The sequence below is a fragment of the Schistosoma mansoni genome, chromosome 2 (assembly GCF_000237925.1).
Source record: "Schistosoma mansoni strain Puerto Rico chromosome 2, complete genome".
NCBI classification, from domain to species: Eukaryota; Metazoa; Platyhelminthes; class Trematoda; order Strigeidida; family Schistosomatidae; genus Schistosoma; species Schistosoma mansoni.
Window position 1 is genome coordinate 28820362 of NC_031496.1, and position 26349 is coordinate 28846710.

The window sequence follows — 26349 nt, forward strand, 5'->3', positions numbered from 1 at the left end:
GAAGATGCAACCAATGCTCATCTATACTTTTCGGTGGGGTGGTAGCTAGCCTAGAGGCTAGCTCCGCTCGATACTTACTTGCAACAGAAGTTGCAGCCAGTTTACTAACATCAATCCGTTGGTGGTGGTCAATCCTTCGGCCACTGAAAAGTAAGGTGAGATTGGCGCAGACCAGGGCATGATCAGACTCCAGATAGGAACTCCAAAAGGAGCGGCAGTCTTGTACACAACCACGCCAGCGGTAGCTGATCGCGATGTGATCAATCTGAGTCCAGGCTTGGGATGCAGAGGGAGGACGCCAGGTGGCACACCGGCGATGACTGTGCCGGAAGTTAGTGCTGGCCAGAAACAGGTTGTGGTCTGTGCACAGTTGCAGCAAACGGTCCCCGTTATCTGTCCTGCGACCAACAAGTCCCCATCGGCCACCTAGACGACTCTCTTCTGTGCCTAGACGCCCGACCTGTGCATTCAAGTCTCCGGCTAGTACTACAATATCTGTCGAACGCGCTTTCTGGAGAAGAACTGTTAACTGATGGTAAAACTCATCCTTGATTGCATCCGGGCTGCAATCTGTCGGGGCATAGGCGGAGATGACGAAAAGACACCGTTTCTCACGCCGATTTCTTCTCACTTTGATGGAACTTTCTAATCTAACAGCACATAACCGACTGTTAATGGGGATCCAATCGATTAGTGCTGCCTCAGCCCTAGCGCTTAGTGCAACACCAACGCCAGCAAGACCAGACGAAGATGCCACAGGGTCCCCGGATAAGCGCACGTGGAACAAGCTTTTCGAGGCGACAGATGGAGAGCGGATTTGTAGTACTTCACTAGAGTCTTGAATACGGGTCTCGGATAGACAACAAACGTCAACATTAAGACCTTCCAAAGACATAGCCAGCCCTATCTGTTGTCTGATATGCATTAGTGTGCGAACGTTGAAGGAAGCCAGCTTGAACGGCGTACGTGGTTTCAGAAAGACTGCTTCAGTATTCGTAATCGGTGGAAGCATTCACTTTCAACCAGACAGTGACTGGAGATCGTTTAGATAGGACAGATTTTCCACCATGGGCGAGCTGCTGCATAAGTTGAAAAGTAAGGTTACACAAATTGGGGATAAAAGGGGGTGAATTAGCGATATGGTAAGTAATAATAATAATAATAATAATAATGTAAATTGTCTTGCTTATAATATGAGCAGGAATAGAATCGTCAGTAGAGTTCATCATTTCATTCATTTGTGTGTGGGCTGTGATACTGCCCGGGCGCCCAAACCGAAGCAGGTGGTTTTCTTAGGGGACCACACCCCGAGCCTTTGACCTAAAGGTCTGATCCACAAGGCAGTGGGGCATCGTGAGGAGATGCAGTCCCATGGTAGCCGGTGATCAACGATTGATTCGTACGCCATTCGTTCCATCAGGATACTGGAGCCCATGTGCACCATTGGTTTGGAATCAGGGTTTTCCAACTCCCCTAGGTGGACCCTCCGTGTCCACCAATCCGGTTATAGCGCCGGACATTCGCTTTTCGTCCTCTCACTTTCGTAAACAACACCCCCGCCACGAGAAGGCAGTGAGTAGGACTTCCCTGACAGAGGCTATATATTCGCTGGCCATGTGAGAGCATTTCGAGAGGGAGAGTAGACTCTCCCCACTCTCGGCCGTACCAGGGCATTTGGGGCCGAACTTAGTACTGCTCCGTGGTGTGAAAAATTCCCCAGGCAGACGCAATGTCGTGCCGTAAACAAGTTCAGCGGCGGAACATTGAATATCTGCCTTTAGACTCATTCTGATACCCAGGAAAACGAGCGGTAAGGTTTCGTACCAATTGTCGTTTTCGTGTGCTCGAAGAGCACTTTTAAGTTGGTGGTGAAACCGTTCAACTAAACCGTTTGATGCTGGATGGTAGGCGGTAGTGCGTATGCGTTCCGTACCAAGCAGCCGTGTTAGTGAGGAGAATAATGCGGACTCAAATTGTTGTCCTCGGTCAGTCGTGACAGTCGAGGGACAACCGTACATAGCTATCCATCGTTCTACGAAGCGGTGAGCGACTGTCTCCGCCGTAATAGACGTGATGGGAATAGCTTCGGGCCATCTTGTGAAACGATCAATGCACGTGAGTATGTGATCATACCCGTGCGATGGTGGTAATGGTCCTACAATGTCTATGTGAACGTGATCGAAGCGAGCATCAGGCGTAGCGAAAGTGCCAATAGGGGCAGCTACGTGCCTGTGCACTTTTGATCGTTGACATTGTAAGCATTGCTTTACCCACATACGGACATCTTTATTCATGGACGGCCAGACGTATCGTGCAGCGATGAGGCGTAGTGTGGCTGCGATACCAGGATGAGATAGACCATGAAGGGCATCAAAGACGAGACGGCGATAAGCCGAGGGTACGATGGGTCGAGGGAGGCCCGTAGAAGTATCGCATAGGATAGAACCTGAGCTAGTAGCTAGGGGTACTTCCCGACACTGAAGGGACGTAGACTGCTGTGCTTCCGTGCATGAAGTATCGTTTGCTTGGGCGGCGGCCATAGCAGGTAGGTCAAGCACTGGCAAAGTAACTGCATTAAGTTGGATACGTGATAAAGCATCAGCAACACAGTTCGACTCGCCTTTGACGTGACGAAGGTCTGTCGTGAACTGGGAGATATAGTCCAAATGTCTGCACTCTCGTGGTGAGTAGCGGTCAGACTTGGTATGCAGAGCATACGTTAAGGGCTTATGGTCGGTGAATAGGATGAAATTACGACCTTCTTCAGCGTGCCAGAAGTGTTTGATGGCGCAGTAGGCTGCTAGCAGCTCGCGACCAAAAGCGCTATATCTCGTCTCCGTGGAAGTGAGGCGTCGTGAGAAAAATTCGAGGGGCTGCCAACTACCGGAGATATTCTGTTGCATAACGGCTCCTATGGCGAAATCCGATGCATCAACCGCTATACTAAGCGTGGCTGATGGGTCAGGATGCACGAGAAGTGTGGCTTGAGCTAGGGCCGTTTTAATATCTGAAAATGCAGTACGTGCGGCGTCGTTCCATTCCAGTTTGCGTGGATTACCGCGAAGTAAATCGGTTAACGGTCGTAACTGTTCTGCCGCGTGCGAAATAAAGCGTCGGTAGAAGTTGACCAAACCGAGAAATGCCTTCAGTTCCTTGAGTGTGGACGGTACAGTTTACTCCATTATAGTACGTACTTTATCCTCACAAAGTAGAATACCCTCATGCTTAATAACATGACCTAAGAATTTTATTTCCTTCTTCTCGAGTTCACACTTGTCGAGGTTGACTATTATTCCATTATCCGAAAGGCGCTGGAATAGTAGCGTTAGGTGTTGATAATGTTCATCTACGTTTGATGATGCGATTAGCAGGTCATCAATATAGACATGAACAAAATCTAGGTCTCGTACAATGCTATCGATAAACCTTTGGAAAGTTTGAGCAGCATTCTGTAATCCAAATGGCATTCGTAGGAACTCAAATAAACCGAAAGGAGTCGTGATGGCAGTTTTCTCTATATCTTCAAGAGCGACTGGGATCTGGTGATATGCTCGTACCAGATCGATCTTGGAAAAAATTGTCGTGCCCTTGAGTGATACCGTGATGTCATGTATGTGGGGGATGGGATAGCTATCGAAACGTGTAGCTGTGTTTAACGCTCGGTAGTCTCCGCATGATCTCCAACTAACCCCATCCTTTTTTCGCAACATATGGAGAGGTGAGGCCCAAGGACTGTGAGAAGGACGAATAATACCAGTAGCTAGTAATTTGTCAAACTCACGTTTAGCGAAAGCTAATTTGTCCGGTGCCAGTCGGCGAGGTCTTGACGTGACTGGTGGTCCGCGGGTGACTATGTGTTGTACCACACGATTGGTCACCGATGGAGTCTCCTCGAGAGGTTTAGTTTATTTGGGGAATTTCTGAAATAAAGAGTAGAATAAATCGTCACGCGAATGAAATACACCTGTGATTCGGTACGCGTTTGTGTGGGCTTTAGAGCCCATAAAGTTGCTGTTCGACGAAGTATCAATTAGCTGCAGCCTACGTGAATCGACTAGCAATTCATAGTGCTGTAGGAAATTGATACCGAGTATAGCTGTAGGAACATCGGCAATGATGAACGTCCACAGATACTGTCGTCGGTTGCTCAGGTTGACCGTAAGTTGTCGTGTACCATAGGTGGGAATGACTGAGCCATTCGCAGCGCGTAGTCGAAGCATAGTGGCTTGAGACCTACTGTTACCGATAGGTACGACAGAAACTTGGGCACCCGTATCCACAAGGTACCTAGCGTTAGTGCGATATTCGTGCACGTAAAATAAACGGCCAACCTGAGGTGAAGTGCCGGCGAGTACGGCCGCATTTACTCGCCGGCTGAGGAGTTTCCCGCCTTGTATGAGCAGGGAGCTCGACAATGACGGGCACCGGCTCCGAAAGCACGGTGAAACCAGCACCAACCTGGACTCGCTTCCGAAACCGCCTTCTGGCGTGGCTTGGAAGATGCCCGCTTGGGGCGAGTCGTTACGGCCTTACGAGATTGTGACCTGGGTCGGGGGGCGTAGGGGGCTGGCACATTTGCGCGGTCTCGGAAACTGAGACGAGTATGGATACATCTGTCCCTATCCCCATGAGCCGGAGGTCGTCTAGCATCGAGATCAACGTTAGAACGGGAAGTACTAGCAACCAAATAGTCGTCTTTGGTGTTAACTCGTGCTAGAATCTTATCTGCTATGAGGGCCACCTTGTTGAGCGGGGTGTCCTCGAGCAGAGCCGTAAGGGTTGGCTGGATACTGACTGGTAAGGCTTCGAGCCACAGCTCTTTGACTATCTCAGGGTCAGCTGTCATGTTTCCTGCAAGGGATTGCAGGCGCGTGAGGTGGTGGCTCGGCTTAGCATCACCCATAGGGTGACGTGCTAATAGTGTCCTCAATCGTTCCTCTCTTGATGGGAGGAAATGTCGAAGGATGGCATCCTTAAGACGGTCATAAACGTTCGGAACGTTCGGATTGAGGACAACCTCACGGACAGCGGTTAGGTGATCCCCGGGCAATGATTCCAAAGCGTAGGCGTACTTCTGCCTTTGATTGGTTATGCGGCGGATCTCAAATTGAGATTCCAGTGCCGCGAACCAGACTTCTGGATCATGAGGGATGAAAGGAACCGGTCGAAAACTGATAACATGTATCTCGGAGTCTATCATATTTATGTTATTCTTATCGTTATCCACCATATTAAGTTGCCAAAATATTATATATTGAAAAATATCAATACGAATATATGCAACAGATGTGGATAGATAAATAGACTCACCGGATTGATCTGGTTTGGAGAATTGGCCAAGTTTGACTTGTGCTCGATGGATTGGGTTACCAGCTGTATTGCGTGTTCTAAATACGGCTCACCAGTTGTAGTGGATGTCGAGTCGTGGACGGACTATGATCACCACTACTATCCGATTACGCGTCCAAAAACGACTTGGTTCCCTTGATAGCCCGTAAATCAGAAGGCTTTACTAGTCCAGATCAAGTATATTTATTGGCGATCTCGTGGTATCGAAATAATACCGAGACGTGCCAAAGAGTACAAGCGAATAAGCAGTGCGTGAGCAAGCTCGAACCAAACAAGGCGGATGACGGAACAAGAAGTGAATCTGATACAGTTAAACAAATACAGTAAAACAATCTCTGGTACAATTGGTTACAATAATAATAATTGTTTCTGTTATTCCAATCGTGTTCTTATCGAGACTGGCCGGTCACTACAGATTCATGCACCATTTATTCCCTCACGGTCCTGGAGCCCATGCACAAAAAGTCCACTGGAATGTCTCTTGAACATGAATCACTACAAACAGAACTTAATAATTGTTAAAAAAAGTTATTTCTTGCGATAATACTTTAATAACTGAAGAAAGTACTACAAACATCTAAGACTTACCGGTTACTCAAGATTTCGTCTTAATTCTTGAGGAAAACAACGAGTCACACAAACTCAGAGTATCTTTGACTGTTAGGTTATTCTCAATACGCTGCTTTGTGGACCCCAAAATTTTTAAACAAGGACAGTGAGGGTTAGTAAGGTAATTGGTGTACCAGGTCAAGTTACTAAGCAACAAAAGAGCCAAATTGTACACTACAAAACAGAGAAAGCTAAATTAACGCTTTTCTCATTGATTTTGAGAAATTAACTGCAGCGAAACACAGATAAAGTATGAGAAACCCGATATTCGTGTGATCTAACGGACACCCAACAGAGCCTCAACAACTCAAATACGGTATGACCGCCTCTTGTCAGGCCGTTCAAGGTCGTTGAAAAAAACGGCGGACGGCTTTGAAAGACTCCGATTTTTTTGCCGTTCCCAATCTCGGTTGTCAGAGAACCTGCGGTATGTTTCTGCGTGTTACAGTTGGTCGTCTATCAAAGTCAATTATCTCCCGTCACAACTTACTGATCCGTTATGCTTCCAGTGAGCCAGCTGATGAGCAAGGTGGATTCACGCGGTCAGTCTACTCCAAACCTAAGGTACGTCAGTTGTAAGGATTAGGTCCTATTGACTTAGTATAAACATGTTGTACGTGACGGGAAATCTGTAAAAATATATACTGGTTTGGTGGCAGAAGCATTTAATCCTGCTGATAAATATCGTGAACTTCTCCAGAAGGCGTGGAGTAGAGAAACTCTGACAGTGGATAGCCTCAGAACATTATTACTATCGCGAATAAGGGAACGAAACCGACAAAAACAAATGTAACGCCTTCGTTTCTTACTTACAGAATTTCTGATAAAGAGGTCGAAAACCTAGGACTAGATATTGCTATAGCCCATATGGTGTGCCGTCTGGGCGGTCGCGTTCAGCTCATCGGTCACACTAACTGGATTCAACCATATGCTGGGATCCCTCCTATACTACCAAATAAACACGTCGATAGTTTTGTAATTGAAACCATTGACCTGTCAGGTACCAATATTGTATACGAAGGATTAGAGTTTTTACGTAAGTAAATGATTTGGACTTAATTATCTTTACGTTTATTTGAAGTAATCAATCTGTTTTATAAGTTTCAATAGAACAATGAGGAGAAAAAGTTCATCTGAAAAGTATGATGTATTTGCGCTAAACATTTCGAACAATCTGGGCACTCACATACTTGTCAAGGCATTCTTATACGAAAATTAATAAAGCTCAATTCAATGAAGGTCCAAGTAAACAAAGTGATAGTTGTAAATAAAATGAAGGGGAAATCAACATCGTATACAAAGAATAGGAAATTGTCGCACTACCCTTAGCCGTAAACTGACCCAAGGATTCCCAGGGCAAATTCAAGGCTACGACACATTATTTCTGTACACGTAAGGGGGTTCGAATTTACTAATAGCCAAGGCTTTTATAAACCTGGGGACTCGTCCTTGACAATTTCCATACAGCTTTTTAAGAGCTGTATTTATGTTAGTTCTGTGCTCCGTTCCAATTATGTGCTTTGTTATCGATGGACATGATTTTCTACCTCCCACGTTTATCGGAGCATTTGACATTAACTGACTATGAAACCATCTATGCACATGTTCTATAACCCTCAATCGAATTGTTCGACTACTCCCTATGTATGTTTCCAAACAAACATGTAAATTGGTAAAGGTAATGGAATGTGGTGTAATCGTTTATCCATTGTCTAGGTCTAATTGGAATCATGGGCTTAATCCTTTCAATCACATCTAGTTTTTCAGCGTAATATTTTCTCTCTATGTCTGCTTTTAGTTTCTGTTTTAGAACCATACTGTTAGATTCACCTCCAAATGGTGAAGGTATGAACAGTTTTCTTAGGAACAGAATTAAATAGCGGTTTTGGTGTTGACTAACTTGCATCAGTTTATAAACTTTAGTGGCTGGCCACTTAGTATTAGTGTATCAGTTAGCAGTTTTGCATCTTCAACCATATCTATGGCTCACATTCTTTGATTCTTGTTAAAGTCAATTAACCAAGCCTTGTTGGTGTTGCAATAGACAAAAACTGGACGTTTGAACTGATCACTCCATGTCGGCTTCCTATAAACTGACTACCTTATAGTTCAATCTCCCCTTAGACTCAAAAGTATGTCTAAGATGGACCATCGGTTATTAATTTCTCCCTCATAGCTCATTACGATACGATTCTGTACATTATTGAGTTTATCTAATAACAGGTGCATCAAAATTTTTACCTCGCTGATGAGCTCACTCATCATATCTCCAACATATGACGAATACATCAACTAAGAGAGATCCTATTGTGTGGCGCATATGTATTCGGTACCCTGCTTCGGTCTGGGCACTCGGACAGTATCAGAGCCCACACACAAATCAAGTAAGGGACATGTGTGGCGCATATGTATTCGGTGCCTCTTTGTACCAGTACTTGTGTTCAAATAAATAAATAAATAGAGATCCTATAGGGCTATCCATAGCAGCACCATCAACTTGTCAGAAATGTTCACCTTCAAACGTGAATTTCATTCTTGCAGTACATAATAAAAGTAGTTTTTTCAACAGTGTTGATCGAATAGGAAAAAGGAGGAAGTTACTCGATGTATGGTCACAAAGGGAATCAATAGTCTTGGTTAAAGATACAATCGTAAAAGGAAAGTTTACATCAAAAGAATGCATATTATTTTCTTTAATATTCATGCCATCGATAAGGTCAAATTGTTCAAATGTATCTTTTAGGCAAAACTTGCACAGTTTATTGCCGACTGTGTTTAGCAATCTAGCTAACCATTTTGCATTTGCTTACACAACATGGTGTCGTGGTATGAAAGAAAGCTGCAAAAGACTAGCTTCTGTTGGTCCTTCACGACTCTCTGGCTGGGGTCCGAGATATGGTGCAACACAGTGGCTAGAGACGTTATCAGATATGGCTCAGAATAGAAGCCAGTGGCGAGCCTGCTGTAACCTTCTTTTACTTTCTTCATAAAGAGTGGTTGTAAATTTCTTAACTAAAAGAGTTCCGGTTGTACATTTCAGCTCCTCACATCACTACTCTTCTCTTTTTTCATCCTTTTCTTCTTCTTTTATATATACGCATCTTCCCCCTTTCTCCTCCCATTCTCATTATTTTGTGTGGCGCATATGTATCCGGTGCCCTTTGTACCAATATGCACGTGATTAAATAAATAATGCTTACTTATGAGATTCAGCAGCCATGATCGATGTACATACGTCTCAGTTTCTGTTTGAACTGAGTGTCTGGTGCACTTAGAGAATATATCTTTCTGTGGTGTAGAAACCGTAACCACCGTAACATCTATAACAGTACTTGAGTTACCGTTATTTCATTTCCACCTAATGTTTCTGTCGTTCATAGTAGCTATGAAAACGCAACAAAGTACCTAGCCGATCACGAAGATGATGTTCATTCTGATGTGTCTTAGCATGATATATGTTCATGATCGGTGGTAAGTGACATTAGTTGACGTGGTTCAAAGTCGGTTGCCATGGTACAGACACATTATCTGTATCTCAAATCTTTAATCTCACTATTACTTTCCACATTTTATTCCCTTATTCCATTCTTTCTCAGTTCATATTCTCTATGTCTCGCTTTATCATGATCGGTATTACTGTTATCCTGACTCTTGCTGTTCATCTTTCTATGAATTGGTGTCCAATGAGGTTGATGCACATTTCTGCCAGGTGTCACGTTAGTTATGACTGCGTTCGAACACGAGAGGGAATATTTTCTCCGCGATAACCTGATATGACCTCAATGTTGTTATAAGAACTCCAGCAAAGTTTGTCGGTAATCTTCAGGATAAACTTAGAAAGGATTATCCTCTAAACCAATGGACGTTTGAAAACTGATCTTGACAGGCTTCATAAATGGTAAAAGTTCGTAACAACCTAAATGATTACAAGATAGTCTACACAGTGACCGTTAGATGTGTTGGACGAGATAAGTAGAAAAATGTAGATAGCAACGATGAATAACAGTAGACTCAAGAAGACCGGATTTAATAGTTTGATATAGAGAACAAAATACTGGTTGGTTCAGTCCATTTGGCTGAAGCAGTAAGCAGGAAATTTGTACAAGCAACTCTTGTTATCTTCAGTTTTCTAATAGCCGTCGATGAACTTTACGTGCAACTCCTAGCAAAACTAGAAAAGCTGTATTTAAATTAAGGCTAACGAGAGCATCAGAGACTGATTATGCAGTTTGATAGAAAAGTTTTCTAGGATTATTGGGTAACTAATCTGTAGTTTAGGACTCTCGCTTCCCGTCTTAAGTCAGTTTGAGTTCGAGCCCCAGGAAACCAAGCTGCTCTTGGACTCGGCTGAGGATATCTTAGTCGGAAATTTGAATGTAGTCGTCCTCCGTAGTATGAAGGAAGTACTTATGTCTATCGATCAAGATGCGTTGTAACAGTGTTTGACGCCGTTTCACTTCTCAGGGATTGATCTTTTACCTACATATTTCTGATGGAGATGGAATATTGTTATGCCCCGATAAGGATAATGGATGGTACCTTTGGGATCCATTTGTGAACCAATACTATGCGTATATTTCTTATCATATAATCGCTAAATAACTAAACTATTCATATTCGTGTTCCCCTTATTATAAGCTTTATTTTGAACTATAAACTATTGTTATATGATTTACCATTCCTGAATTATGCCCTGTCTATTATTCACTATCTCCTCTATTCACAGCCACATTTGGCTAAATCTTGTACATATGTTATTCTCTATTTTATGGTACGATGTGGACACTTTGATCGGTATATAAACTCAGTATGTTTGAAACATAATAATTCATACCGCAGAGGCTGTTCCTGGTGTTCTGGACTTAACTGGCTGGGCTAGGCAGATAGCAGGACCGACAAGTACTCTAGACTGCCCATATGGTTTTCGTGTATCACTGTTCCAATCGATAATTCGCTGCTCCCTGATTGGCGGTTTTGCCACGTTATACATTATCAGGGCATCCACTCGACCACAAGTTATAACAAATATCCATATGGTTTTCGGCACATATAAAACGCTCTAGTTTTTCAGGTGACTTCTGCACCAAATGAACACGAAATGTATCTTGACTGACGTGTCATTGCCTAGTCTAATTATCAATAGAGATGAAAGTAGTTGAGTGTGTTAACCATCTCACTTGTTTCTATAGTTTAAGTAGTGCTGATGAAGTTTTGTCCTACTGAGTTCTTCGTACTATAACCAAAGCAACTGAAAAGTTTGTGTAATTTCAGAAACGATCTACGCCCAAACACTGCCCATATTACCACAGGTGTAGATCGCAAAATGGCTAAGTGTGGCTTGGTCAAGACAAGCAGTTTATCCATAAACTAAGTTTAGTGTTCTGCAAACTTCCTTTCTCAGGTCTTCGAAATCTATGGTTGAAAACTCCAGGTTGTAGGTTTTTAAACTGTTCGTTCAAACGTTGACAAGTGATCACACAGATCCTAGTTTGTATGCCTAGTAATCGGTTTTAGCGGCACAAATTAACGAAGAGGTGTTTCATAACTATGTACTGATTTTAGTTTGATGCACTAATGTATATATATCATAACTTATTTACTTTATAGCCTGTTTAACCCATCTAAGGTACTTAAAAATGAAAAGATGTGTACATCTTGATGATTTTTGCTTATCAAGAATTGGACGTATCAAAGGATTACAATTTCTCGATGTCAGTGAATGCCCTACTATTACTTCAAAAGGCCTAGCGACACTGGCACAGTTAAAGTAAGTGGTCCAATGAAATTTTGGTAATTTGCTTAAAACGAACCGGAAGTTATTGTTTACATTAATAAGATTAAGTTCTCCAGTCAATAAACTATTTTTCTATATTTTTTTCCAGAGCTTTACGCCGCCTAATAGTGAGTGGAAACCCGCAGATTGAAGACAAGGAATTAGTTTGCCTCCTACTGGAAGATCACCTACCGAAGTTGTACATTGACGGTGTTGACTACATTGGTCAACTACCTGATAAATCGAAAGAAAAGATCTTAAGGTTAGTATCTACAAATGAAAAGTTTACTCAAGCACAAAACGAGGAGACCAATACAGACAAAGTTTATTTGATTGAAAAAGCATAGAAATATTGTCAAGTATATCTACCCATGTTATCTAATGTACATAAAAGTTATCACAATTCAATTTTGTTGATCACTCTTGACTAACTGCTGGAATAGTATTCATATTGCAAATATTTGGTTCCGTTCGAGTTGTGTCTATTTGCTCTATAAAATCATCCAACTCACATGTATACTCACGATCTAAACTCCAAAACTTCCTTACCTTAAAAACAAAAAATGAGCAACACAAGTCCAAATAAGATAAAACATGTAGCCGTTACGTAAAAAATTACACTAGGGATGCAAAAATTCTAAGCAAGTAGTGCTCTTTTGAACTAATCTAATTCAATAAAGTGTTTATTCATGAAAAACATCCATTGATTAGATACTATTTTAAGACGTAGACTAATAGTGTGGTGTGGGTTACTTATATCCACGTGGCGTTACTGCACTTTAAAGCAAACGGCGAACAAACGATTGAATTAAAGATTAAAGATATACCAAATCACAAAATGCTCGAGTTCGAAGCATACTAAGAGGTATTAGACATTCCCATACAGAGTTAGAAAAATATGTTATAATTTACAGTATGGAAATTCTTCATATTACAAAGTCATGGGGATCCGATTGTTTAAGGTACTCAATGAGTTCCTAAAGTTTAATGCTCGTCTCACAGGAGCGAAAAAATCGAGTTGTTAATTGATTGAATACTAAAAAGTGTTAAACTGACTTCTGAAAAGTGCCACTTAAGTATTGGCAGGTTTTCGTTGTTTCCATCTACGAGCGTGGTTCCATTCAAACGAACTATACTTATAGTAAACTATTAGGTTAGTCGGATCAACCAGTGTGGGTACCTGGTGATTCCTTCACTCTAGCTCCTACTGTATTCACCAGGTTTAAGTTTTTCGATAACTGTGGCTGCAATAGGACGCGATAAATCCAGTTATTGGATTATTGGATCCTATGAAGGATCTTTGAGCTATCAACGTTGTATCCACAACGAAGCATATGACAGGCGACCACACTTGAAAAAATGTTGACCCTATGTTTCCAAATCCTGCAGAATGTTGTCGAAAATGCGAACAATAGCCTGCTTTCCTGTACTTGCCTCGGGACAAATATCAATACTGGTAAATACGACTGCAAGCAACATAATACAAGGGCATGTTAGCTTTTGACTGCCTTCATGAGCAGTAAGACCAGTTTGTGGTGGGACCAATTGTTGCATCCTGTCAATTAAACTAGTGATCGAATCCGAAGGTCCTTGAATCGATAAGGGGAATTTGTAGCTCAGGTGGATGACTTTGGTGAGTTTTCATTCTCTGAGAGCTAGATAGTTTAATCATGAAGCTTTCATTGTCTTTCTGGACAACATCATCAAACCAAACTTCACGTAGAAGTGAATTATTCGGATTTTTCACATATGACTGACAGCTTATTCCGTTGATCTCGATATTAATTGGCTATTGTTGACATTTAACCTGTCGTTACCTGCATATTCTTCCTAACTGCCTCTACCATTTACTTGCTTTTTACCTAAGACTTGTCTATGACTTTTCTAACATGTTGGCGAATTGGGTCACTTTCGATGTGCATGTTGATTACTAATTTACTTGAGTGCCAAACTCCTAGAAGTCCTCTGGTCTTCTTCGTACTTCCTTTGTACGACATCTCAAAATATCCCCAGTTGAATGTGCGCCCACAATGCTTCACAGGCATTGATATAAGTGAGGATGTGCGATGGGATTTGACAACTATCAAGTTGTGTTTATGAAGACGAAGGTGACACTTTATCAGATGTAGTGTTTTTCGTAGTTGGACCAGTTTATTTTATAGATGATGTTCAGCTTTTTGTCTTTTGCCATTCCATCCCTTGGCTTGCATAAGACTGAAATTTTTTTTTCGAAAGTGAGTATCAAATAATACTATATATAATTAACAGTAGAAAAGGGTTAGAAGCCTGAATTATTTATGAATCAGTGGTCCAGCATAGGAAGATCAGATGGATAGGTAGAAAAAAGATGATAAAATAGGATAACTCGATTACATTGTAGAGATAGGCTTAACAAACCTATTTTGTAAATAATTTTTGATATATTTTGCATTTATTTTGTCAATTTTCACAATCTGTACATTTATCACTAAACGATTGTATTTGTTGTTTAAGTGTATGACCTTGATTACTTCCTTCCGTTTTTGAATACCACATAGCACGACACTGTTAACTGTTCATAAATAAATACACTCTTATACACACACCTCTCGTTCTACAATGCTTGTGGATATGATAACCGAACTATTAATTAACTATAGACTGTTGTAACATTCCCATTGTATTCTACGTTTGGCTATCTTACTGGAACCATATCAGCCTCACTGGAATTATTAATTATCTATAATTGTGGATTCTGGTACCAAACGCAACAGAACACGCACCAGCCAGTTGATTTAAGTAACGTCCCTTAACTTTTATTTGTGTTCATAACTTATAAGTTGTCTATTATTATACTGATTTTTGGACGTAATAACTTTATTGTTATTTTTGAGTTAGTATACATTTTTGGTCCGCCTCTGACCATTAATAAGGCTTCTATTTGGGCGAACCAGACTCTTGAATTATTAGCTCCATGTTGGGAGTCTAAATTCAGAGATATCGTTGACTGAACTTAAAATGTTTTCAGCAGAGTTTGATAATGAATTAAGAGTGGTTATTGGAGGAGAGTCCATATCGATAAGTTTAGTTGGAGAATGCATTACATGAAAAATAAACCAATGTATGAGGTAAAAAATAAGCGATACAACAACCAGAATAAACTCGAGACTCACCACGTAATTGTGACGGACCAAAAATGTATACTAACTCAAAAATAACAATAAAGTTATTACGTCCAAAAATCAGTATAATAATAGACAACTTATAAGTTATGAACACAAATAAAAGTTAAGGGACGTTACTTAAATCAACTGGCTGGTGCGTGTTCTGTTGCGTTTGGTACCAGAATCCACAATTATAGATAATTAATAATTCCAGTGAGGCTGATATGGTTCCAGTAAGATAGCCAAACGTAGAATACAATGGGAATGTTACAACAGTCTATAGTTAATTAATAGTTCGGTTATCATATCCACAAGCATTGTAGAACGAGAGGTGTGTGTATAAGAGTGTATTTATTTATGAACAGTTAACAGTGTCGTGCTATGTGGTATTCAAAAACGGAAGGAAGTAATCAAGGTCATACACTTAAACAACAAATACAATCGTTTAGTGATAAATGTACAGATTGTGAAAATTGACAAAATAAATGCAAAATGTATCAAAGATTATTCACAAAATAGGTTTGTCAAACCTATCTCCACAACATTATCGACGACATTGGTAAGGAGGTGATTATAAAATGCGAAAGAAAACAGATGAAAATAAGAAGTAAAAAAAGTAGCAATTAGTACAGCGTTTAGGACTTTTAGACAAACGATAATAATGATGAGTAGAAATGGATTGGCATCTAAATCATAGACAGATTGTTAATTATGCTATTCAAAGTTCGATTTTATTGTGTTGTTTACCCCTAACATAATCAGGAGAATTTTACTTCCCGATATTAATTCAGAGATTAGCAGTTCATATACGTATACCAATGTTTATATTATTTAGCATTAGAAAGGTTAGTTATAATCATTTGTCTGCGGATTAACCGTCCCTTTTTCAATATTCAATAAAATTACAATATCGTTCATTTGATAGGTAAGTGTTGCATATAAGAGGATGATTTCTAATAGGAATTTCATTTCAGTCATTTAAAGCCGTACTGTCACCGATGAATGTGCCCCTATAGCACATCTTAACTTTCCGGATTAAAAAAATAAAATCAAATGGGAGCTAAAGCTTAAAATGAAATCCTCAGTGGGAATTATGCCCTTATACGCAGTAATAACTCACTAAATAAAAAGAAAAATACCCGGCAATGCCTATTACTGCACACATATTGAACATTGAGAAATGGGTAGGCCACAAACTCATGGACACGTATTTTATTTCTAAGCAACACAAAATCAGGAATAAGTAAGTTGGAAATATGGTAAGAAAATCTCGCAGTAGTGTTACATCACTAACCTCATCAATATATGCTTTAGCATCCAAGTACAATTGATGACGAATTTTATCATCTGAGTGAAATCCACTACTACCATTGACAGATTGAGATTGATTGGAAATTTGTGAACTACCACGCCTAACTTCACGTAATCGCCGTAAGCTATCTTCCATTTTTCGTACTGATGTAGACACTTCAGAGAGTTGAGCTGTATAGCTTTATTTGATAATGTGAGAAAAATAATACATGAAAAACTAGACCTATTAAATAAAAATTAATAAGTTACCAGCTGTATAGAAAATGTTTACAACTGGTTGATAATTGAGTGTAGTGGTAAGTATTATTTTCGTCTGATTATTTAGTGCCAGTTGAATTCTATCGATCACGTTTCAACATGGCCGCCAGTCTAAGTGACTCGACATCAAATAACATCTTAAACAGATACATATATGTACCAGATTCTATGTTGCGTATAACTAACTGTCTGCATGTACTTTATATACTGAGACATTAATTGGTTAGAGGTTGTCGAAAAGAAAGCCTGGACATACAAACACATCTCAGCTTGGTCGATAGAATCCGATCGGCACATAGGACTAGACAAATATTATATTGCCTACAACTTAGCGGTCGATCAGTGGGAATATCACTCCTACAGAATGTCAGTCGCGGCCCGAATAGCTCAGTAATAACGTCCCAAACTGTGAAATTGGATGCCGGAGCATGAGGTCCCTCAGGATTGAACATACGCCCTGTTGACGAGTGCCAACAAGCACGAAACCTAGGTCCAGGGTATTCTGTCGACTACCTCTAACTAATTAGCACTAAAAATAATGTATAAAGAATAAATACGCTTTGAGAATACAAGATTTGAACTGAATGTTGATTTACATATAATATTATTGTGAATGGAGAAAAGTGTGATAATCAAGAAAAATTCCATCCTGTCAGCAGAAAAAAATGTGGTTCTGAAGAATGTAGGTGGTGTTGAAAACAAAAACTATGAAATGGTAGAAAACAATTGACGAGATCATCCAGTTGTTAGTTTCAAACGTGCTACCCTTTAAATAATCTCTGTGTAACAAAATAAAACTGTTTTGCACTATCAATCCGAATCTCAAATTCATTTCACACATTACACAGAATTAGATTTTCATATTTTACTAATCTATTGTGTAGTTTTACATTAAATAACATAATTTGTTATCCCCACCTGAATTTTCGTTCACAACAAACCTACTCAATCAACCACCATATTAAATTTTTTATAGGGTTTGGAGCGGGTTCGGGGATCAGCTAAAGAAAATTTTTCTGAATATAAGCAGATAGATAAATTTTTTTTTCATGAATGATAAAACGACAATAGTTTAGTATATACTACTCTATTTGCTTAACAGTATTTTTCTTTTCTTGGCTAGCGTTGAAAGGATTCTTTATGTGATTGATGCAACTCATCTAAACCAAGTTCATGTCTATGTAGACGGTGGTTTTAGGTCATGCTGTTTTGTTTAAAGACTAGTGATGGTACCATGCTGCTTAAAATGATGTGGGCGGAATAGAACTCGAACTTCAGACTAATTGGTTGGAGCACAAGGGTGATATTTCATGAATAGATCTTTTACTCTCATCATAGATATCACTAATAGACACTTTGTAGAAGCTGGCACTATGTTAAGCCCATATGCCCCCAAATGCCCTGGTACGGCCGAGAGTGGGGAGTGTCCGCTCTCCCTCTCGAAATGCTCTCATATGGCCAGCGAATATATAGCCTCTGTCAGGGAAGTCCTATTCACTGCCTTCTCGTGGCATCACTGTTGTTTACGAAATTGAGAGGACGAAAAGCGAATGTCCGGCGGTTTAACCGGGTTGGTGGATACGGAAAGTCCACCTAGGGGAGTTGGAAAACCCTGATTCCAAACCAATGGTGCACATGGTGATATATCTGAAGCGTTGCGAATTCACTAGTAGCGAACGGAACAAAGACACGTGACCAGAGACCGATAACTAGCTATTCTGACGCGACCCAGACCCAGCTAACTAGAGTAAGAAGTCCAAGTTGGAGCGGGGAAGTCATATTCCGTAGCAGCCAGAAGCACAGCAATCAAATAAGGGAAAAGTCAAGCGTATTTATACAGCAACAAATTGTCCTTGGGCATCGTTAATAAATAGCACACACAAAGAAACAATGGACCAATAGCGCTTAAGATAGTTACAAGTGGGAAATATGATGTGAAGGTAAAAAGAGCGCGTTTGGCGCGAAAACAGCTAAGTTCAAATTTCCAAAATAAAATTACAAAATTGAGTCACTTATCAAGTAAGTTCTGGGGATTCGACATCCCCAACACCTCCCCCTTTTAATAACGCACATTCTTCGGGTCCACTTGCATTCTGACTGTCTCGCCGTTGGCGCAGTGACCATCTTCGGGACCGTAGGTCGACCTTTTGTGTTTCTTCATGCGTTGGGACTGCCGGCAGATTAAATGTATCCGATAGTACGTCCAGCGGAATCTTTACTTCGGTCGATGGGCGCTCTGGCGTTAACCGCTTGCGTAGTTGATTTCGATGTCTGGTCCACCTGTCCGCTCCCACCTCAACCTCGTACATGACTTCTCCTACCCTTCTAACCACACGTGCTTCGATCCAAGGATCACGATTTGCTCTGTAGTCCCTAGCGAATACTGGGCATCCAACGTTGTACGTGGGTAGCTTCCGGGACGTGGTTTGTACTACTGGTGGTGTGGTTTTCGGCAGAATCAAGTTGTGGATGGTCCTCAACCGTCTTCCCATGAGGATCTCTGCGGGGGACTTCTGCTCCGGCAGCGTGTCGTTGGGGGTCGTTCTGTAGGCGAATAAAAAATTCTGCAGTGTTTCCACTGGCGTCCCCTCCCCTTTTGACTTAATCAGAGCCCTCTTGAACTTATCCACGAACCTTTCCGCTTGCCCATTCGATTGTGGGTGATAAGGTGGGGCGCGAAGATGCCTGATGGTTAGGCGTTTGCAGAACTCTTGGAACTGCGAACCGTTGTCGGATACAATCACTTCCGGTAATCCGTTCCGTGCGAACAACTCAGTCAAATGTTTCAGAGTCTGGGTGGTCGTTGGTGGAGTGACGGGAACAATCTCCGGCTATTTTGAGAAGGCGTCGACCACGACAAGATGAGTGGTTCCGTTGACTGGACCGGCAAAGTCGACATGTATCCTAGACCAGGGATGCTCAGGCTGTGGCCATGGAACCGGCGGCACCTTCGCATTGGACTTTGCAGCTTGTTGACACTGAACACATTTGTTTACTAAATCCACGATATGCTGGTCCATGAGGGGCCAGTAAGCATAGCTTCTGGCGATGGATTTCATACGCTTTATGCCTGGATGACCAATGTGGGATTGCTTCAGCACCCTCGGTCGTAGGGATTCTGGCACCACCACTCTATCTCCAAACATCAAGCATTCATTTACGACACATAATGAGTCACGACGATGGTAAAGCTGCTTCATGTCACTGTCAAGTTCAGTTGATGGCCAGCCATTGGTGACGTAGTTCATCGTTTTCTTAATGATGGGGTCGTTTCTGGAAGCAAATTGTATCTCAGATTCTGAGACTGGCAAAGCACGAACAGCAGTTGTCAGGTAGCACTGCGCGTGGTCTTCTGTCGAAAGAGGAGCAATAACGGCATCTTCATCGGTCGTAGAGTGTTCGCTGATGAGTCGTGACAATGCGTCTGCCTGACCAAAATGTTGGGTGCGTCGATACTGAATGTCAAAATCATAACCCAAGAGGATCAAGGCCCATCGTTGGAGACGGTTTGCAGAGTGGGCCGGGACGCCAGACTTCGAACCAAAAGTCGCAAGGAGAGGCTTGTGATCAGTCAGGAGAGTAAATCTCCGACCATAAAGAAACTTGTGAAAACGACGCACTGCGAAGACTAGGGCAAGAGCCTCCTTCTCTATCTGGCCATACTTCTTTTCTGCTGGGGTTAATGTTCGCGATGCATGTATAATGGCTTTCTCTGTCGCGTCGGGGAACTGGTGTGAAATGACAGCACCGAGCCCAAAGGCTGAAGCGTCTGCGGCCACGATGATTGGCAAAGACGGGTCGTAGTGCGTTAATAGTAGTCCTGAGCTAATAATTGTCTTTAGCTTACAAAAGGCATTTTCACACTCCTTTGTCCAGTTCCAGCTGATATCCTTATTCAGAAGATAATTCAGTGGGGCGCGTATGTCATGCATCGATGGAACGAAGGCTGAGTAATAACTAACCAATCCCAGGAATGATCGTAGAGCAGAGATATTGGTAGGTGTGGGCATAGTTTTTGTAGCTCGAATGTTCTCGGGATCTGGTCTGCGACCTGCAGCATCGAAGATGAACCCCAAATACTTCACGGGCTTCAAGAAAAGCTGGCATTTTTCCGGACGTAACCGGAATCCGTTGTCGCTGACGCGTTGGAGTACGGCTGTTGTGCGTTCTCGTAGCTGTTCCGACGTTGTGGCAACAATGAGGATGTCATCCAGATAAGTTGCGACCCCCGGGATACCCGATAGAATGGTATCCATTAGCTGCTGGAAAATAGATGGGGCGGTCTTAACTCCAAACGGCAGTCGATTATACTGGAACAGGCCACGATGAGTATTAATAGTGAGTAGCTCTCTTGATTCTTCAGCCACTTCTACTTGTAGGTAGGCATCAGCAAGATCCAGCTTCGCAAAGAACTTTCCGCCATTCAGCATAGTGAACAAATCTGCCGGGACTGGCAGCGGGTAGTGATGCTGTTCTAGGGCTGCGTTGAGACCTGTGGAAAAATCTGCACATATTCGGATCGTACCATTAGCCTTCTTGATAACAACAATGGGTGCTGCCCATGCGGAATAAGAGACAGGAGTAATAACTCCTTCACGTTGAAGGCGATTAAGTTCTTCCTCAACTTTCTGTAATGCAGCATACGGTACTGGTCTCTTCGGACGAAAAACAGGTTTAACCCCAGGTTTCAATCGAAGCGTTGCTTTCATGGCTGAGCACCGACCCGAAACAGGCTGGAAGACGGTCGAAAACTTCGTAACTAGTTCCTTTGAATAGGCTTCCGGGTCATGGGGTTGCTTTACTAGTTGATACACGGTGTTTGACGGGACGTCCGCTAAATGCAGTTGGTCAAACCAATCTAATCCAAGTAAATTAAGATCAACCGGTGCAATGCAACATACCCCAGTGAACGTCGAATCGCGAAAAGACACTTCACAATGTAGTTGACCTAACAAACGTAAGTAATTACCGCATGCTGTACGAGGTTTTTATGTTGTTGTCGCCATAAGTGGTCTGCCCATTTTAATCCAAGATTTTTGTGAAAGAATCGTCACGTCTGATGCTGTGTCTATTTGCAATCTAAATGGATGCCCGTTAATATTAATGGTAATAAATTTTCTCTCACCTGGGGTTGAGTTCTGACAGGTTGCTACAAGACTCAACGAATTTGTGCACGGCTTGGGAGCAGACTTTCTAGTACTTCTGGGGCGATTCGGCTTCTTATTTTGGCAAAATCCATCTTTGTGGCCCACAGCTTTACACTTCCTGCAACGATGTTGTTTATACGGGCAGCTTCGAACATAATGCCATGCACCACAGTGCCAGCATGGAGCAGGAGGATTCGTCTTTGCTCGTTGGACTGAGTTAGAGTGAGACGAACTAGGTATAGCTGGAGCGGGTTTAACAGGTTTCGTTGGTTGTTGGACTACATGTACTTCAGGGCGATCAGAAACACCACGTTGAACCATAGTAGTGTCATGCTGCAGATTAATTAGACGTTGATATTCGTTAGCAATATCATTAAGAGTCAGCTTAGGGTCTTGATCCAATCGACTGAGCAACCGTGTTCTAATGTCACTGAACTTTTGCGATTGGAGGCTGCAGATGAGAATGAGAGCTTTAAACTGATCTTCAGTTAGCGACTTCAACCGAAAGCGTTCGCATTCGCGGTTGACAATGCCCACATGCGTCAGAAAATCGGCGTCTTCGTTCATAGTCAGCTTCAAACATCGGTAGCGTGTGTTGAACAGCGAGGAATTATCTCCGAACTGTTGGCTCAATGACTGGACAGTGTCTGAGAATGAGCGATCGCGTGGGTTTAGAGGTAGAATCAGGTTACAATATTTATCAAGTTCACTAGGACCCAGCTTTCGAAGCAGCAAACGGACTTTCCAAGCATCATCTTGATTGGCAAAATCAAATCTGAATAAATCTTCATAACGCCGGAACCACATATCAAACGTAACATTAGATTCAGGATCGTAATGAAACTCAGAAATGCTGCTGGTGATACCATCAACTGAAGGTGCAGTAGTGGTAGGATTAGAACTGCTTGATTGGCTATTGGTCGTAATTTTTGTTTCTGTTAGCATCTGGATAAGTTTCATCTGCTGTTCGAGCAATAATTCCACTTTTGCAGGATCCATGTTTCCAAACCACCGTCGCCAATTGATATATCTGAAGCGTTGCGAATTCACTAGTAGCGAACGGAACAAAGACACGTGACCAGAGACCGATAACTAGCTATTCTGACGCGACCCAGACCCAGCTAACTAGAGTAAGAAGTCCAAGTTGGAGCGGGGAAGTCATATTCCGTAGCAGCCAGAAGCACAGCAATCAAATAAGGGAAAAGTCAAGCGTATTTATACAGCAACAAATTGTCCTTGGGCATCGTTAATAAATAGCACACACAAAGAAACAATGGACCAATAGCGCTTAAGATAGTTACAAGTGGGAAATATGATGTGAAGGTAAAAAGAGCGCGTTTGGCGCGAAAACAGCTAAGTTCAAATTTCCAAAATAAAATTACAAAATTGAGTCACTTATCAAGTAAGTTCTGGGGATTTGACATCCCCAACACATGGGCTCCAGTATCCTGAAGGAACAAATGGCGTATGAACCAACCGTTGGTCACCGACTACCATGGGACTGCATCTCCTTACGATGCTCCACTGCCTTGTGGACTAGACCTTCAGGCCAAAGGCTTGGGGTGTGGCCCCCTAAGGAAACCACCTGCTTCAGCCTGGGCACCTGGGCAGTATCACAGCCCTCACACAAATCAAATGAGATTTGTGAGGCGCATATTTATCTGGTGCTTTTTTGTACCAATATTTATGTGTTTAAATAAATAAATAAATAATGCTTTATTCTAGCTTTTGGAAAGGCTAATTTATTCGTCACATTTTAATCTTGTTAATTATTGGCTTATCAACATTGACTGTATTTATATGAGCGTATGTGTGGACATTTCTTTCTTACTCATTATATGTCTGTAACTCATTTTCATCTGACTATAAGTAACGATTCACACTTAGTTAAATCGAGTTGGTTCACACGCCTTTTCCAGCGCGCATCATTTTGTTTCTTTGATCGTCTGTCTGGATCAATGATTGTATGAAATATGCACATCCAAACTTCATTCTCGTATCTGACTTACTTAATTCCGTTATTCACTAACACGAGTTAAATCGATGATTATATACGACAATAGCCGGGATGTATATTTCGACAGCAACTATTCAATAACGATAATCATATGATCTAATTGAAGTCAGATTCAGGGCCACCAAAACCTTAATAAATATACCTTCAGTTGATATACTGCTCTAAAATGATAATATGTCTTGGAATTCACCTCTTAAGATATACATAAATATAATTAATAAAGTCATTGGGGTATAATAATTACTAGAAGATACTTTTCTGTATACAAAATGTATGGTGTCCTAGTTTAGTTAAATTAGTACGTTGAAGGCTCTTCAGTTACAATAAAAATCAATTTTGTAGTTGTTTCTATTCTTCAATTTTTTCACAAAATGATCTTAGTTCTTTAATGAATAACCAACTTTAAAATAACTTGTCAACAATAAAACACAACCAAATACTTTCAATTTTAAATACATTAGAAAAAAAACAGAACTTACTCATGAGTAACAGTTGTGATACATTTTTTTATTAAAGTAGATAAAAATGGTTGAGCGTTAGGGACTGATTGAGATAAATGTAATCCTAAACTATCGAGTTTCATTAAAGGATGTATGATATTTGATACATATAAAGATGCATTAGAAGGAAACTCTCGATTAGTCCAACGATATTGACGTGGTATGTCTAGTACTTGGCGAATACTATTTAAACAATTTTGCTAAAAATAAACACGATAATTAGAAAATAAACAAACAAAATGTTATATCGATTGTTATAAAGTATATACATGCTTAGTGAGTGTAGATGGAGTATGTGTGTACGTAAGCATGTGAAAATTAATAAGTATACAGATTAAGAACATGTAATAAAAAGTCAGTGCTTTATTGACATTTGTTACAGTGTAATAAGAAAGAGAGAAAGGGAATACTGTTTGGTTATGTATGTCCCATAAGTTTACTCAGTCTTATGTACACAGCAAAGACAAGAGACGTTTAGAATACAGAGTAATGTGTAACGTTTTCCAAAACTGTCTATGAACTGAATATTTACCCTGAGTTCTAATTAATAAGGGGGTGAACAAATTTTGAACAAGATATCTATTTTGATGCTAATTAGTTAAGGCGACGGTTCAACCAATATAAAACAATCGACCTTTGGATTAAAACAAAAAAAAACACTCTGATCCATACATTTATTCGTCTAAAATCATATTCTTCAACCTTAATCTTTTTTTATTATCATTGATACCATTACTCCAACTAGTTTGGTTTGATATTCAATCTCGTTATACTTATTGTGATATGAAAATTATGTTTGATGTGTATTTGTGTCAGATTCTACATCGTTTATGACTGAACGAATGGGTCCAGTGAATTAATGAATGTTTTGAAAATTCATCCTAGCAAGCTGCAAGCAAGATGATATGTCAATCGGGAGATCATCTTGAGGAAATGCTGAATCTCTTAAAGGGAATACTAGCAAGGTTTATCAACCTTCTGAAGGCCCTTTACATAGACATTATTATTATTGTTACCTAAACTCATAAACATTGGTACAAGAAGGCATTAAATTGATATGCGCCACACAAATCACTCGATATGTATGAGGGATCTGATGCTCCCCAGTGCCCAAACCGAAGTAGGTGGTTTTCTTAAGAGGCCACACTCAAAGCCTTTGACCTAAAGGTCTAATCCACAAGGTAGCGGAGCAACGTAACGAGATGCAGCCCCATGGTGGTTGGTGACCAACAATAGATTCATGTGCCATTTATTCCCTCACGATTCTGAAGCCGATGAACAACATGGGTTCGGAGTCAGGGTTTCCCGACTCTTCTAGATGGATCCTCCATACCCGCCAATAACCCAGTTAAAGTGCCGGATATTCGCTTCTCGTTCACACAATTTCACAAACACCCCCGTCGTGAGAAGGTATTGAGTAGGACCTCTTTGATAGTGGTTGTATACGTGAGGTCATGAGAGCATTTCCAGAAGAATCGCAGACTCTGCCGACCTTCGACCGTATCAGGGCGTTTGGGGGATAGAATGCGGCTGAACAGGAATGTTATTGCATTCCAAATAACAAGGTTGGATGGAAGTAAGAAACATAACAGGAAAAAGGTCAGTATATTTTACGCAAGAAAATTCTAGGGTCTTACCAAAGTATCCGCTAGCGCTGATTGGTTATTTCTCAACCAATCAGCGCGCCCCCAACAATCCTGCACGGAACATGCTTTAATCCAATCTATATACTGTATTCACTGCATCCAACTATTTTTCTTTCTATCATTACAGTATGGATCAATGTAGATTGGCTTCGTTTTATATCTGACAGGTGTGAAATCTATCCTACTCTTAAATTCTTATCCAAAGTGTCCAGAAGACTCCATTTATTGTTGCCTAACGTATAATATCTTGACACCTTACGTCATTCATATGATCCCTAAAAAGTTGACCGATCTCAAGGATTTACTCGGTAACGAGTCAAAAGTCATTCGGTACATCTATAGTAACATACAAGTCTAACAGTAAACAAATTATTATTATTATATGTTATTCAGTTGGCTCATCTACCGAGCTCCGTATAAATATGTAGAATTCCATACGCTGTTTATAACATGTACAAAAACCAGTACAAAGAAATATATATATATAGCTAAAATTTTAGTCATGTTTAAAGAAATAATAGAACTTGATCTCCATACATAGCATTTAGCATTTTACTTACTTGAATTTTTTGAATGATAAGATCCATTATTGAATT

The 26349-nt window shown here is 41.0% G+C and overlaps 2 protein-coding genes across 2 annotated transcripts in view; one reads left to right on the forward strand and one right to left on the reverse strand.

Moving 5' to 3' along the window:
• Positions 1 to 6297: 6297 nt before the first annotated feature.
• Positions 6298 to 12263, forward strand: Smp_039390 (hypothetical protein). Its single transcript, XM_018796301.1, has 5 exons — positions 6298 to 6522; positions 6560 to 6747; positions 6774 to 6994; positions 11566 to 11725; positions 11841 to 12263. Exons 1-5 carry the CDS (start codon positions 6388 to 6390, stop codon positions 12076 to 12078), a joined length of 942 nt encoding a protein of 313 aa, XP_018650527.1. The 5' UTR covers positions 6298 to 6387; the 3' UTR covers positions 12079 to 12263.
• Positions 12039 to 26349, reverse strand: part of Smp_143570 (hypothetical protein) — a gene marked incomplete at its 5' end in the record, with an annotated part of 58923 nt that continues 44612 nt past the window's right edge. Inside the window, 3 exons of the mRNA XM_018796302.1 lie at positions 12039 to 12280; positions 16169 to 16364; positions 24087 to 24307. Of these exons, the coding sequence (XP_018650528.1) occupies positions 12149 to 12280; positions 16169 to 16364; positions 24087 to 24307 (549 nt within the window). The 3' untranslated portion in view covers positions 12039 to 12148. The remainder of the gene's footprint in view (positions 12281 to 16168; positions 16365 to 24086; positions 24308 to 26349) is intronic.

Excerpts from the sequence above, each read along its gene's own strand:
- Smp_039390 (XM_018796301.1), top strand. The coding sequence starts at position 6,388 with ATGTTTCTGCGTGTTACAGTTGGTCGTCTATCAAAGTCAATTATCTCC. Across the intron at positions 6,748-6,773 it reads CGAAACCGACAAAAACAAAT|AATTTCTGATAAAGAGGTCG; the intron begins GTAACGCCTTCG and ends TCTTACTTACAG. Across the intron at positions 6,995-11,565 it reads CGAAGGATTAGAGTTTTTAC|CCTGTTTAACCCATCTAAGG; the intron begins GTAAGTAAATGA and ends TTTACTTTATAG.